The sequence below is a fragment of the Abrus precatorius genome, unplaced genomic scaffold (genome assembly GCF_003935025.1).
Source record: "Abrus precatorius isolate BTA unplaced genomic scaffold, Abrus_2018 Scaffold10, whole genome shotgun sequence".
Lineage (NCBI taxonomy): Eukaryota > Viridiplantae > Streptophyta > Magnoliopsida > Fabales > Fabaceae > Abrus > Abrus precatorius.
Window position 1 is genome coordinate 29,365,165 of NW_020874292.1, and position 14,229 is coordinate 29,379,393.

Here is a 14,229-nt window from a genome sequence, read left to right on the forward strand (position 1 = left end):
GTTTAAATCGTTTAATTATTGGAGATTAAATTGATCCTGCCCATGACTTTTTTTATTATTAAAGATTATCTAGCAAATAAATAATTATATGTGAATTTAATATAACAAGTAATTATCATTAACAGGAATGTATATTAATTTTGAACTTAATTCAATAATATTTAATTTTCCTAATGTCAAGGATCCAGCTGATTAACGGGTAATAGCAATTTGAAGGAAAAATATATTTTGGAATTCATTGATGTGTAATAAAAAATTAAAAATATACATTTGAAAATTGTATCAGTATAATCCTAATAGCCCTCACAAAACATGTGGATCTGAAAATTGAACACGATTTTATTTTCATTACAGAAAGTTTCCAAATAGTTTAAGCATTGGAACTAAGTGCCATTCCATCAAAGTCTAAAACTTTCAACTCCCAACAACAACAACCTTCTTATAATATTACACATTCACACACACACACACACACGCACGCGCCTTTCCCCTCTTTGCTTCATTTTCTTTCTCTCTCCGCCCAAACCGCTTCATTGTCTCTCCTCCAATTTCACCCTATAAACAATGTTCCATTCTTATTTCTTCCGTAACTAAACCAAACCCATTCCCTTCGTTAATCCCTTTCTTCCCACTTCATCAAAACCACCATGCCCTTTCCATGGAAGAAAAACCGTGTCACCAGAATATCCCAAATCGTCGCCGATCTCCAATCGCCAAAACGCGGCGCTTCCCTCGTCGTCCAAACCGGATTCCCCACCTCCCTCATCGACCTCTTCGTCAAGAACCGAAGTCGTTTCAAGAAACACCGCTCCAAAAAACCTCTTCACCATGATATTCCCGATCCGCCGCCGCCGTCTCCGGCCACCACTCCTCCGCCGTCCCTTTCCCTCTCCGAGATTCCGTTGCCTACTCCAGAACTAGAACCAAACGCCGATGAGGCCGCGGTATCGGGTCGGGTCGGCGAATGTGGTTCCGGGTCGGGTTTTAATTTGGTTATTGTGAAGATTTTGATGGTGGTTGTTTTGCTGTCGACCGTGAAGAGGGTCACGGTTGGGATCACCGTGTCGGCTTTTGCGCTTCTGTTTCTCGAATACGCAATGAAACGCGTCGTTTTGTCTTCCAATTTAAAGTTTTTTTTCCAAAGGGTATCCGATTGTGTGTGGTTCCGGAAACTTCTTCTTCTTGGTCTTCGGTTGAAGCAGAAAAAGGAAGTTTTTGAAGTTGGCGAAGGTGAATTGAGCTATGATTCATTGTGTATTAATGAAATTGAAGTTGTGGAAGCGAAGAGCGAGGTGGGGGTTTGTGGTGAATGGGATTCTCTCAGTGGTGGCGTGGCTTGGGGGAGTTCACGGATGTTGGAGGATGATGAATCTTCATGTCACTATGAAGCTTCTGAATGCAAGATTAAGGGTAGTCGTAGTGGTAGATTTAAGGCCAAGATGGTGAAGAAACTTGTGCCTAAGAAGTTTCGTGGTTCTAAGAAGGAGAAAAAGGAAAAGGGTGTTAGTAAGCAGAACGAGGGTGAGTCATGTAGTGAAGTTTCTAGTGTTGTGGAGGAAGATAAGTTACCTATTCTAGAGATTGAAGAGGAAGTAGAAGAAGATGTGGGAAAAGAAGCTAAAGTTGGGTGTATGAAAGATGATGAGGTTGATGGAGGAATCACTTGTTCTCATGAGAAGAGAGTAAACAGAGTTGGGAATTCAGGTTCTATAATTTTAGTTATAATTGCCCTTGCTGGCCTTCTTGTGGGACGTTTCCAAGCATTGTTACTTTCAATGGCATGGTGCTGCTTGCAAAAGATGGTTACAAGTTTATGGAGATCCCACAATGTGCCTTTGATCAAGGGTTGTTCCATTCCGAACTCTTGATTTGGGTGGCATTGTTATAATTTAGTTGCACAATTTTTATTTTTATTTTTTTTTCACTCTCTTCCTAGATGATACATAGAGATTCATGCTATTCTACGAGATCATTCCCTTGATAGGAACTACGACTTGATGCGTTGTACATCGAAATGTAAATTTATAGATACTAATGACAGTTTATATACATTCTTTGTTTAAGATGTTACATTGTTCTTATGCTACCTTACAATCCTTGCTATCGGCCAAGTGTCCTAAATATTTGTTTTGTTCTTTTGTTTCTTTATTACGCTTTGTTTGGATTGGATCTATAGTAAACGATGAAAAGGTTGAAATGAAATGGGATGACAAGGAACAGTTTTGTTTAGATGTTAGAAGATTGTGATGGGAAGGAATGGAACTGGGAACTTTATTCCCCGAGGTTAAGAATTGAAAAGGCTGTGAAATTATTTGTTTCATTAACCATGGGATTTAGTGTATTTGAGTTTGAGATAAAGATAAAAGGGAAATATTAAGTTTGTAGTTATTGTTATTTGATTCGCTTACACTGAAAATTTCAAATTTGAAAAATACACTTAGATTGGTACGTTATGTCTCTTTCTATTTGGTTTCATAATAAAAACACACCTCAAAGTTAGCTAAAAAAATTAAAAATTGGGAAATTTTCTTTGCTTTTGTTTGTTTCCCGTGTCTTTATAGATGAGGTAAAGTTTCATGCTATTAAAAAGCATTAATAAAAAGTTCAATTCCCGTGATAGGATCTCCAGCCTTTTGTTGGGAAACGGACGTGATTAGATGCACTTTGAATTGTAAATTTGTTGGTACTAATGGCAATGGTTTAGTTTGTGCTAATGCAACCCATAGTAATAGTATAGCAATTAATATTATTTAAATTAATTAATTGATATTGTATTCAAACATCGCGCATAGATTTTTTTATTAAAATTTTTATAAAACTAGTTTACTTAATTACTTCCTACACAGTCCTTTGTCTCGTGCTAAATATTATTTTTCTAATTATTTGTTCTTTTTATCTACCTCAATTTTGAAACTCCAAAAACACTTTCTAATTTTCTTTAACATTTGGCACTCCCTCAAAGCTCCTTATTTCGTTGCTATTTCAAATTAAATTAGTAGGTGGGGATGGGGCAAGATGCAGATGCCGGCTACATTTCCCATTAATATTAAAAATAATGCCAAGGATATTCATAAAGCATTCATTTCCTTTCAGAAAATTGTTACTATCTTTTTATTTCATATAGAGTCAAAAGTTTATTTTGTGAACTAACAAGATTTATTATAGAAATTTATAGCCAAAAATAAATAGAATGCAAATTGCCAATCTAACAGTTGGTATCCTCTAAAGTATATATGCTTTTTTTATTTTAACATTATTATATAATATAGAAATAATTAAATGTTTAGATTATTTAAGATATACATCAGACAGGAACTGATCTATCTATCACAATTACTTTATTGTCATAGTCAGGGGGATACCAATATCATAATAACAATGTCAAATATATAGACATAAAAATTTAACTTTGTGAGTAGTTAGTACAATATGAACTTCTTTTATTATATATCACTACACAAGAAAGGTAGTTGCTCCTCTAATTGAAGTTACTTGAAGGAGAATTTTTGTGTAATCATTGCTTATCACTTGATTGAGATATTTAAAGGTATTAAATATTGAAAAAGGGACAAAAAATAAGTAAGAATTACAAGAATTAGGTTATGACATTTTAAAATTAAAGAATCATGAATATTTTTTATTTTATTTTTATTTTTGTTTAAATACGGTGCATTATACCTACTATTAGAAAAAAAAAAAGAATAAGTAACATATGCTGTTCATATTATAGCCACTAAAAGCCTTAGTTATTATTCTTGCTTTCTTCTTATCTTACCTTATTTTCCGTCATTTTCGAGAATATATCCGTCCATTTGGGTTTTCATACCAAAATAATGCATCCATAATCCATACGAAAATCCATCCGTTCATTTATTCATGGGCAAATAATGCCCTATTTCATAAAGGACAAGACTTGTATGCAATTGGTTTAAATGCTGTTAGTAATATTTATTAATTAAATTTAAAGTTTTATTTTAATAATTTATAATCATTAATAAACAGTGTCTTCAAAATAACACCTAAAATTTTTGTTTCAATGATTTATTGTTAATATCCTTTAATTAGGAGTAAATCACTACTTAAAAGTGTTGTTATCAGTCATTCTAATTTCTAAAAGTAACAAGAAAAACCAAATAAATTCCCAAAAATGCGTTTCACCACTCAATTGACGCTTCACTTTTTTAACTAACTTGTGTGACATGCTAGATGTTTGAATAACAATGATGTCACAAAATGATAGTTTACTCCTATAATTATATTATGTGTAAAAACCTATACTCTTCTAATTATACTGTGCACTATATTTTATTCATAAAATTAGTAAGACAAACATGATCGTACAAGCTGTGTCACTAAATGCACAGTGCTACTACTTCAGCACAGTGGAAGACCAAACATTTGCCACAAATTTACTAGTAACCATTGCTAGGGGGGAAAAAATATAACATTTGAATAGATAAACAAAAGTGGGCACTTTAAGAACCATTTAAAGGAGAAAGGTGAAGGATCATGGTCTAGAAACGAAATAAAAGAAACAGAGACTTTTATGTGAGAAAAACTGATAAAAAGGGAACAAACAAGCACACCCATGATGCTCTCCATTGGTCACACCCATCATAAAGAAGTAGATGATGATTCTCGTGGAAGAGCCAGTTACCCCTTGAGCTGGGTATAGTTTCATTGATTAATAATATTGGGGAAGATATGGGCTTCAATAAGTGAAGTGGGTTGTTCAGGAGACAGCATTTGTGGTGCTTCTGTGCCTCTCCCAAACTGTACTTTTTCACTCTTTGCATGGAAGACAGTGATGTGTGCCAAATCGGTAGATTGTTGCCAATTTCAAGTGAAACATGGCAGCGAATATTCTGGTACTTGTTTATTTTTTTAGTATATGATAAGTTGCCCAATGTGTGTAAGGTCTTGATTATGTTATGTTGGATGCAATACTTATAATAAATCCAAAATTGAAAGATCTCAAGGAAAACATTGTCATATTTTCTCTTCATATCAATATTTTAAATTAACATTTTCGGCTTAATAATTAAAATAAAGCTTTTTAAAAAAATAATTATTAAATTAAAACAAAATTAAAATTTATTTTCTGTCTGGAGTCTTTTTTAGTCACGTCAGCATGTATTTTGTATACTGATCAGATGAAAATAATTTTTTTATTTTAAATTTAATCATTTCGTCTAAAAGAGGAATAAAATACGCTACATGTTGACATATGTCACTCAATTCGTATATGTCAGAGGCGAAACAAAGGACACGTGTCTTAATACTAGAAATTCGTCTCAATTCAGGACGAAAGTATAGGATTTGAACACGTGTTTGAATCTAATAATTTTATCCACAAACAAGACAAAAAAGGGACTCATCTCGCCTTCTTTCAAGACGAAAAGATGTCATTTCGCCTATATCTCAAACGAAAGCCCTTTTATCCTTTGTCCCTTCGTTTTTGCTACACTTTTTTATCCAGCCAAAATTTCCTATATAATATTTAAAATGTGGGTCAAAACCAGCGTAAAAGTTTGAAAGGTGGGTGTGAAATTGAAAGGGATATATCTAAATCTCAAATTGAAAGCGATTCCTGCAGTTTGAAGATTGAAAGCAAATTTTTGAGGTTAATAAATTTCAAAACTTTTTTTAATATTTTAGTTATTAAAAAGTTTTAATTATTATAAATAGAGATAGTTAAAATTTATGAATATTTAATAAATATATTTTTGTGTATATTAAAATTAAAATTTAATATTTTAGATAATTATAAAAAAATATAAAAGTTTAGTAGATATTTAATATAAATTTGTTTAATTAAAAAAATAATGTTATATTTATTGTGAATATTTTATTATATATATGTGGAATATGTATTAAAAATATAACATTTTTTATAATATAAAAATGATGTAAAAAATAATAATATGTTTGTGTTACAAATAAATTATTTATATTATTTATATAAATAAGTATAATTATAAATAATTATTGATATGTTTTTTTTATAAATGCAGGATGAATGAGATTATTATTATTGTATATTGAAATGAAAAAATTGTTGTTGGAAATGAATGTGTGATATTTGAAGGTAACAAAAAAATGATAAAGATAAGAAGAGGGATAAGTTATATGAATTTAAAGAAAAAGATTCATGACAAGTTGAATATTAGTAATAATCATGTCATATCTAGAATATTTTCTCGTTTTATGGTTGATTCAAGCGCTAAACAATACAATGCATTGGATATATGTGATGATGAAGATATTGATTGTATGATTAGTGCGTATCAATAACAAAGTATTACAAGTCTTATTGAATTATATGTGAATATTGCATTTGGTGAAAGTTCAAGAGGTGGGTCAAATATGTTGGACTTAAGCTTATCAATGTCACCGCTTAACCTTATAAAAATGGTCAATATAAATGTTACAGAAGGTATAAATTATATTATTATAATTTATTTTTAAATTTTTTTATTGACAATATATATTGAATAAGTGTTTGTATTTTGAAGGATGTGGAGATCTATGCAGTTATGAAGATGAAGATGATGAAGTCAATAGTGATGATGAAACAGATGATATTGATGAAAGACATATTCCTTTAGACAGCTCGTCAGATACAGACATTAATGGTGATTTTGATTCAAACTTAAATTTACAACAAGAAAATGTTGGAGGTAACATTTAAAAAGTAAATTAATTAAATTGTTTATTTTATTTTAATGATGAATATTGTATGTTTAAATGTAGTTGTAGGTGAAATACCTTTTTAGAATGTAAGTCCACACTACAAATCTATTAATTGGGACCACCCAGACCAAGAAATTGAAGCAGAAGAAATTAGTAAAGATAATTCATGGGTTATTGGAGATTCGTTACATGTGGGTTTGTTATTTAACTCAAAAGATGAAGTTAAAAATGCCTTAAAACAACATGCAATGAGAATACATCAAAATTATTTTGTTGTTGAGTCAAAACTAACAAAGTTGCATGTGAGGTGTTTAAACCATAACAATGGTTACCCATGGAGAATAAGAGCATCATTGCTTAAAAATTCAGTGAAGTGAAAAATAACAAGGTGTGGGGGTAAGCATACATGTCTCAATCCTATAATATCTCAAGACCATACCAAACTAGATTCAGATTTGATTTCTTCATGCATAATTGGTAAGTTTTGAATAATCTTTGATTTAGTGATGTATTTTCTCTATAAAGATACTTACCAATTTTTATTTTTGTTTTGTGTAGGTATGGTTAATCTTGAACCCTCATTGCCTATAAGTCTAATTCAAGAAAGGATGACAACTCAATTTGGATATAAAATTTCATACAAAAAAGCTTGGAAGGCGAAACAAAAGGCGATTGTAAGAATATTTGGTGACTGAGATGAATCATATGCTACATTACCAAGATGATTAGAGTACATGCAATTTCATGCTCCAGGTTCTATTTATAAGATTGAAACGAAGCCATTTGTTGTTGGACATCAGGAGGACAATAGATTTAGAGTATTTGAGCGATTGTTTTGTTGTTTTCATCAATGTAAGGAAGCATTCAACTTTTACAAACCTATTGTTCAAATAGATGAAAAATTCTTGTATGGTAAGTATTGTCACACATTGTTAATTGCAACAACACAAGATGGGAATAATTGTGTCCTACCACTTGCATTTGTCATTGTTGAATGGGAGACTCTATCAGTATGGGAATAGTTTTTGGCAATGATTCATGTCCACGTAACAACCAAAATAGGAATATGTTTAATATCTGATAGGCATCAAGGCATCAAAAGTGTTGTTTCAAACTCACATATTGGATGACAACCTCCTAATGCATACCATGTTTATTGCATTCGTCATATTACGAACAATTTCAACCATAGATTCTAGAACATTAAATTGAAAAAACAACTGATAAAATTAGGTAACATGATTTAAATCATATTTGGCTTCCTCTTACTTTATATTTATTTGAATTGTGAAGTCATGTAGAGCTTGTACATTGCAACATATATACCTTCAAAGCTTGTATTTGAAGAGAAGTTGAGAAGATTCCGCACTGAATCACCAGAAATACAGAGGTGGATTGATAATATATCGAAGGAAAAGTGGGCTTTGAGTCATGACGTCGATGGACGCCGTTATGGACATATGACCACAAATTTGTCAGAGGCTGTTAACAAGGTATTGAAAGGAGCAAGAAACTTACCTATAATTGCTCTTGTCAAATGCACTTATGGATGAATGGTTGAATATTTTGTGAAAAAGCGTGGAGAGGACGCAATGAATGACTTGAACGATGGTAAGAGGTTTTGTTCAAAACTAATGCTAAAAATGCAGAAAAATCAAGAGAAAGCATCTTCGCATCAAGTGAGATGATATGATATAGGAAGAACAACATTCGAGGTTGAAGAGGCCTTTAATCCTATCATGCAAAGGGGTGGTAACAAATGGATCCTCAGTACTGCCACTTTGTATTGGAGGCTCATGTGAAGAAATAGGTTCCATAATGCGGTTCAAATCATTCTTTAAAACTAGCATATATTGACATAGGTTTCACATCTTATCAAGGTGAAAGAATCATGGCCATCGGTCATCAAGTAGTGGGCTTTCTCAAGTCCATCGCCCTATAAAACAAAAAAAAATTGTATGTTAACAATGTCATTACAAATACACAGAAATAAATGTCTAAAATAGTTTACACTTACAAGTAATGATGAGACAGCTGCGTCTCTTGTCATCCAACGTCTAGTGTGAGCTCTATACCACCGCATATACTCTGAGTTGAAACTTAGCTGACCAATCTGGGGGTCATTGGTCATGACCCAATCTCTCCTTCTCTCCCAAATGTCTAATACATCCCTCAGCTTCTCTTGCCAATTCTCTGTTGCCTTCCCACATAGAGTCAAGTCATGTAGTGCATCTGGCTGATATGAGGCATGAGATATATGTTGAACCATACCAAATTGCCGCATTACTCGATCTGGTTGGTGCCACTCACACACCTGAAAACATATCAGAGGCACGACAGCCCTCCACAACTCCATCCCCTCACGACATATAGCTGGTAACGAATTAATCAAATCAATAGAATATGTTTGCCAAATTATCTGCACACATATTATATCATATTTAGATTTGTTTTCATAATGATAACTAAATTAAAGTATGACTATAACATATGGCGTAAGTGTTAATTCAGGTTTACCTCTTCACCACTAAGCATGTTAAATTTATATCTATAATAAGATATGTCTTTCCTCCCTTTCCTATTCCTTTGATTGGCCAACCACCTACAAAAAAATACAGATATTGTTAATACAGAAGGTATGTTAAACATATTAAGGACATCAATATTTAATATTACCTGGTAGTATATGGAAGATGGAGTCGTGTGTGAAGCGGGTTTCCAGGAGCTACAAATGGAAATCTATCCCATGCCCACATCACAAGTAATGCAGCTAATCCACTTAAACCATGCCAATCAATATTGGTGGCCATACACAGCTCTCTATACAAAAATCCCAATACTGCAGACCCCTAATTATATTAACCAGTGACAGCAAAATCCTGAAGTAAAGGTAAGTACCTCACTGAGACTCTACTGCTGGAGTGATCACTCAACATAAAACCCTCAATCAACCACAACATATAAGCCCTAGCAAATCGGGTGATCTGTAAAGGATTTTGTGCATGCATCGCTATATGGGTAAAATGTTGGTCTAGCCAACTCGTCTTCAAGAAGTTACCAACAAAATCTGCAGGTGATGGTCTAATCCCTAGGCTCTCGTCAATAATATCTGCATAATTACCTCCAATAGGTGCTATCACAGGTCTTCCATCAATCCGTAAACCTAACAATACAGATATATCCTGCAAAGTGATCGTACACTCGCCTAGAGACAAGTGAAAAGTGTGTGTATCTGACCTCCATCTCTCTACTAATGCAGTGATCAACGGGAGGTCTAATGGGAACTGACATATGTGAGCAATTCCAGTAAATCCCACAAGCTTTAAATGTGGAAGGATATCCTCTGGAACACCATCCAAACCAGCTGGAATAAATTGACTCTTCCTAACTTTCAAAATAAGATGATCCCGACTATCCTAAATATGTTCAGACACATGAATATTCTGTAAACGCAATAATGAAGGATCATCTGGTTCAGGATGAATGACCCTATTTTGTCCTGAAGATGAAGCCATCTTCACAAAATATAAAATATAACATGGTCAAAATTTTAAACTTTAATATAAATTATACAAAATATTTTCATATCATGCATCAAGTATAATACCTCAAACTATTCTTACTTCATCACATAATTCAAATAATATGTATAATCATTGTAATACAAATGAAATCAAATACAATTATTCATAACCAATTGTAAAAAATTTTACTAAATAAATTAGTTATTTATTCATTAAATTTAACATGTCTTTTTAAAAATTTTACTAAATACAAATTTTGTTTATTTTTTAGTCATGATAAATTATAAATTATATGATTAATAATTGATTTTGGCTAATTTGTATCACTCCAAAAATTTATATTCTATAACTAATCTTTTTATTTAATTAAAAATTATTTAATTAAAATAACTTAATATTTAAGAAAATATAATAACACTCTAAAATAAGATTTTAATAAATAAATTTATAATTTCATCATAGATAATATTACATAATTATAATTATAATTCTTTATTCTCAACGAACAAATATGACCCCATAACTTAAATTACCTAACTAAAGTTCTTATTTCATTAAAGATTAAATAATTTAATTAAAATTACTTAATCTCATCTTATTAATATCGATCTAAATTAAAAATTTAATAAATAAATTTATAATTTAATTATAAATAATATTACATAATTATTATTATAATTATTTATTCTATATTATTTAATATCACTCTAATAACTTAAATTACATTACTAAATTTCTTTTTTCTACCAAGATTATAATTTTTTTATTAAAATAACTTAATCTCATCTTATTAGTATCACTCTAAAATTTAAATTTAATATATACACTTATTATTTTATCATAAATAAACTTATATAATTCTAATTATTTATTTTAAATTATTTAATATCACTCTAATAATTTAAACCATAAATCATAATTAACCATAATTAAATATATTTTCTTTTTTTAATTATTTAATAAACTCAAATTTTTGCTACTATAATCTTTTTATATAAATGTATATGCTTAATTTTAATGCTCTCAATTTTTACCTTCTTAACATTTTTGTAATTATCTGTTCATTAATCATAAATCAATCTTTTAATTTATATTCTTAAATGTTATTTAATCTAAAAAAATAATTTATGTTATAATTTTGTTACACTTTTTTTATTTATCATTTCTTATATAATTAATCAACCATACAACTATTTTATATTTTTCTATTTTCAATTTTATTTGACTATTTATTATTTGATTTTTAATTATTTTTTACAATTTTTAAAATTTTTTACTTCAAATTATAATTATTCTAAATATAAACTCTAATTTTTCTCTTAATATTACTATTAAAATTTAATTATACAAATTCTGATTATGTTGATATATCTACAAATTTTTAATCTAATATTACTCTAATTTTTAATCTAATATTATTGTAAAAAAAATTTATTCAACCTTTTACTATTATTAATAATTATAAATTTAAAATTTTTTCAGAAATTGAAAAACTTGGATGGGGAGGGGGTGGAGGATGGCGACAGGGGTGGACGACATGTTTTTTGGCGACGGTGGGTTCTCAACGACAGCAACAATTCCACTGGCAATGACCTCCTATTCTCCGTTCAGCCTGTTCTCCTGACTTTCTGAAAGTTTCAAAACAACAACACCACAAAATCACTATAAACCCAATCGATCTGGACAGTCTTGTGCAATGTATCATGAATCACACTCAAAACTCACTCTAAAATGATAAAAAAATAACCTCACCAAAGGTCCAGATCGTCAACAATGGCAGTTTGCGGGCGTTGTCGAAACGGAAGAGGAGAAATGAAAGAGGAGCGTCGGTGACTTCCCACCAGAGGACACATGGCCCAATCAATGTGTTTTGTCTCTGCGTCAGACGAAAAGATGCTTTCGTTTGACGCAGAGACGAAACACGTTGATTGGGCCACGTGTCCTCTGGCAAAAAACTTTATTTCAAATATTTAACCCTTTTCGTCTCATCCTTATATGAAACTACTGCCATGTGTTATGCTCCACGTATTTCATCCATCTTTAATACGAAATGATCAAATAAATAGTAAACAAAATTGATTTCGTCTAACTTTTATAAGAAATTATAGCTGACATGGCCAAAAAATGCCCCAGACAGGGAATTATTTTCTTTTTTACATTATTTTGATAATTATTTTTTAAAATTGCATTATTTTAATCTTTAAGCCTAACATTTTCACTAGTAAAGGCTAGTTCTTTAGCTTCATTAGTAACCGGGCATTATATTTTTTTATAAAATAATGTTATAATAAAATAAATGTATTCTATAGTATTTTAACGTTTATCAAAATATACGTATGCGTTTTTTTTTTTTCAAAAAGAGTGTTAAATTGAAATGGATACGCCTGTATAAAATTGTAATGTCTCTCTTGTTGTGGGCTTAACAGCCCGCTTTCATCCCAGCCCATTTAGCTTGAACTAAATCCATTAACGAGAAATATTACGTCATGATAATCTAATTAATAATAATTAATAGTTAGCTAGTGCAAATATTTTATTTTTAAATAAATATATAATAAAATTATTTAAAATATTAACTCTTTTAAAAAACTGATTTTAATTTATTTCTATAACTATAAAATATATATATTAAAATATAAAAATTAATAAAATGAAAAATATTAATATTATAAAAATAATATATTAAGTATTACTAATTTTATATAAAGAAAATGATTTGTAAAAAAATTAAAAGTCCTTTATCTAAACAGATAATGTAAGACAGGGTAGGAAGGAACCATGCATCAACTATAAGTACGTATATTGCCCTCTAAATATCTGCAACTTCCTTTCATTTGTCTCTTTGTGCCAGGAGTTAATTTAAAATAATAATTAACTATGAGTCATATTAGATATAAATATATACGAAGAAGAATTTAATTACACTAATAATTATATTACTAAATATCTTGTTATTAAATAATTTTATTCAACAATTAATTGTTATAATAAAGATTTCTATCACATAGATTATATATAAAATTTTAAAATAATTTAAAATTATTTGATATTTCATTTATGTGTTATCTCAATATATATGTTTAAAATTTATAAAAATCAAAATTATTTGATTATATTATTATAAGTATTTATGTTTGATAAAATTCAGCATAAAAAGTAAAAATAATATATATTTATAGTTTAACAGTTGGATATACACGCATAAATTTAATATTTATTTTTAAGTATTTTATTTTGTTAAATTTATTTTATTTATTAAAAACGTTTTGTATTTTTCCAAACATTTATTGCATTTAATAAATATACTTAATTTAATATTTTTAATATTATTTAAAATGAATATACAGTATTCTCAATAAATGTTGTTGTCGGTAAAAATATTATAAAATCTTGATAATATTTTAGTCTGCGTGAATTGTTAGTCCCACAATTTTTTTCTTTTTACAATACATGTTATAGCCTTTGTAGTTTAAATTTGTTATAGTTAATTTAAAAATGTTGAAAAAATATATATATTTTTAAAATAAAAATTATTGAGATAATTTCTAATCAGTAATATTTTATAAATTAATTGATAAATATGACATAAAAGGCATGGTTATATGCTATAAATGATTATTTTAAATTTAGTAGATTAAATTACATTTTAAGCAATTATAATTTTATGTTTATTTGTTCCTTTTAAATCGTGTCTTTTTTATTTATGAATTAAATATTCTATCAGTGATTAAAACAAATAGTGCAAACAATGTAATAATTAAAATAAATATTAAACATGTTTAAAATTACATTTTATCGTGATATCTGAAAATAAAAATTAGCGGATCATGGCATTTTACAGTAACATTTATTTATTAAACAGCAGGCAATGCACATATTGATAAGCTAGAATGTATAATAACATTTATTTATTGATTAATAGTGATTAATTACAGTCAAGGGAGCATTTTCTGAACATGTGCAATGGACTCAGAAGCTTCTTCTTCTTGGAGCTTGGGAGCACAAACACAGT

The 14,229-nt window shown here is 29.5% G+C and overlaps 1 protein-coding gene across 1 annotated transcript; it reads left to right on the forward strand.

Annotated features, from left to right (window-relative positions):
• The first annotated feature begins 477 nt into the window (after nt 1–477).
• On the forward strand, nt 478–2,110 carry LOC113852721. Its single transcript, XM_027483072.1, has one exon. It carries the CDS (start codon nt 648–650, stop codon nt 1,866–1,868), a length of 1,221 nt encoding a protein of 406 aa, XP_027338873.1. The 5' UTR covers nt 478–647; the 3' UTR covers nt 1,869–2,110.
• Nucleotides 2,111–14,229: the final 12,119 nt, after the last annotated feature.

Excerpts from the sequence above, each read along its gene's own strand:
- LOC113852721 (XM_027483072.1), top strand. The coding sequence starts at position 648 with ATGCCCTTTCCATGGAAGAAAAACCGTGTCACCAGAATATCCCAAATC.